The sequence below is a fragment of the Sinocyclocheilus grahami genome, unplaced genomic scaffold (genome assembly GCF_001515645.1).
Source record: "Sinocyclocheilus grahami isolate Dianchi unplaced genomic scaffold, SAMN03320097.WGS_v1.1 scaffold11178.1, whole genome shotgun sequence".
NCBI classification, from domain to species: domain Eukaryota; kingdom Metazoa; phylum Chordata; class Actinopteri; order Cypriniformes; family Cyprinidae; genus Sinocyclocheilus; species Sinocyclocheilus grahami.
In genome coordinates, this window is record NW_015513670.1 from 3984 (window position 1) to 4842 (window position 859).

The 859-nt window shown below is 39.0% G+C and overlaps 1 protein-coding gene across 1 annotated transcript in view; it reads right to left on the reverse strand.

Annotated features, from left to right (window-relative positions):
• Positions 1 to 156: 156 nt before the first annotated feature.
• Positions 157 to 859, reverse strand: part of LOC107578622 (mitotic-spindle organizing protein 2-like) — a 2644-nt gene continuing 1941 nt past the window's right edge. Inside the window, exon 4 of the mRNA XM_016264564.1 lies at positions 157 to 730. Coding sequence (XP_016120050.1) covers positions 663 to 730 — 68 coding nt within the window. The 3' untranslated portion in view covers positions 157 to 662. The remainder of the gene's footprint in view (positions 731 to 859) is intronic.

Here is an 859-nt window from a genome sequence, read left to right on the forward strand (position 1 = left end):
ATAAAATCACTAATCACTATTTTATTTGATATATATATATATATAATAAGCTAGAATAAATCTTTTAATTTTTTTATTCAAAATTACAGCAGACAGACACCATCTAAATTATATTTTGACCTGGTCGAGTAGACATCATAATTACACCATTAGAGAACTAAAACTTTTATTCATTGCATAAAACTGAAAAGTGTGTTTCTGTGTCAAAATGACTCAAAATGATGGAGAAGGTCACATATGAGGGACATTATTTAGATAAGGTGACATAAATCAGTTGTATTCAGTGTAAAAATCAGTGATGAAGTGGCAAACACCATCCATTTATGAAGTTGACAGTCACATGCATGCTTTTCAGTGTTGGTGATAGAAAATTTAGCAGGATGCTGGTTTACTAGTGCATTACAGTGTCACATTTGACACACACCATTAACAGACATTCATTTACCATGAGAAGCAGAGGACTCTATAGCTGGATGAGAGTCACAGAGTCCATGAGACACATGAAGGAAGCAGATCTGGGGCATTTCACCCCTATATTCGGAGCATTGAGCCCGCAAATCGCAGGCACAATCGACGAGGCATGAGAATGAGAACAGATATACGGCACTATTAAGCTGAGGCAGGAATTAGTTATGTCAGCATGAGAAATGTACTGCAATAGTTCATGGGAGTGAAGAGAAGACCTTGAACTCGCAAGCATCAGGATTAAAAAAAGGATGAGAGAACCAAGCTAAAAGAGAGAGAGAAGAAAAACCTTGAGAGATGGGAGCACTCGTGTCACCCGCACTGTAGACCACTATCTTAGCCCCTCCCCTAGGTGGGCGGGACACAGACACAGAGGGAGGTGCTGCAGTTTTAG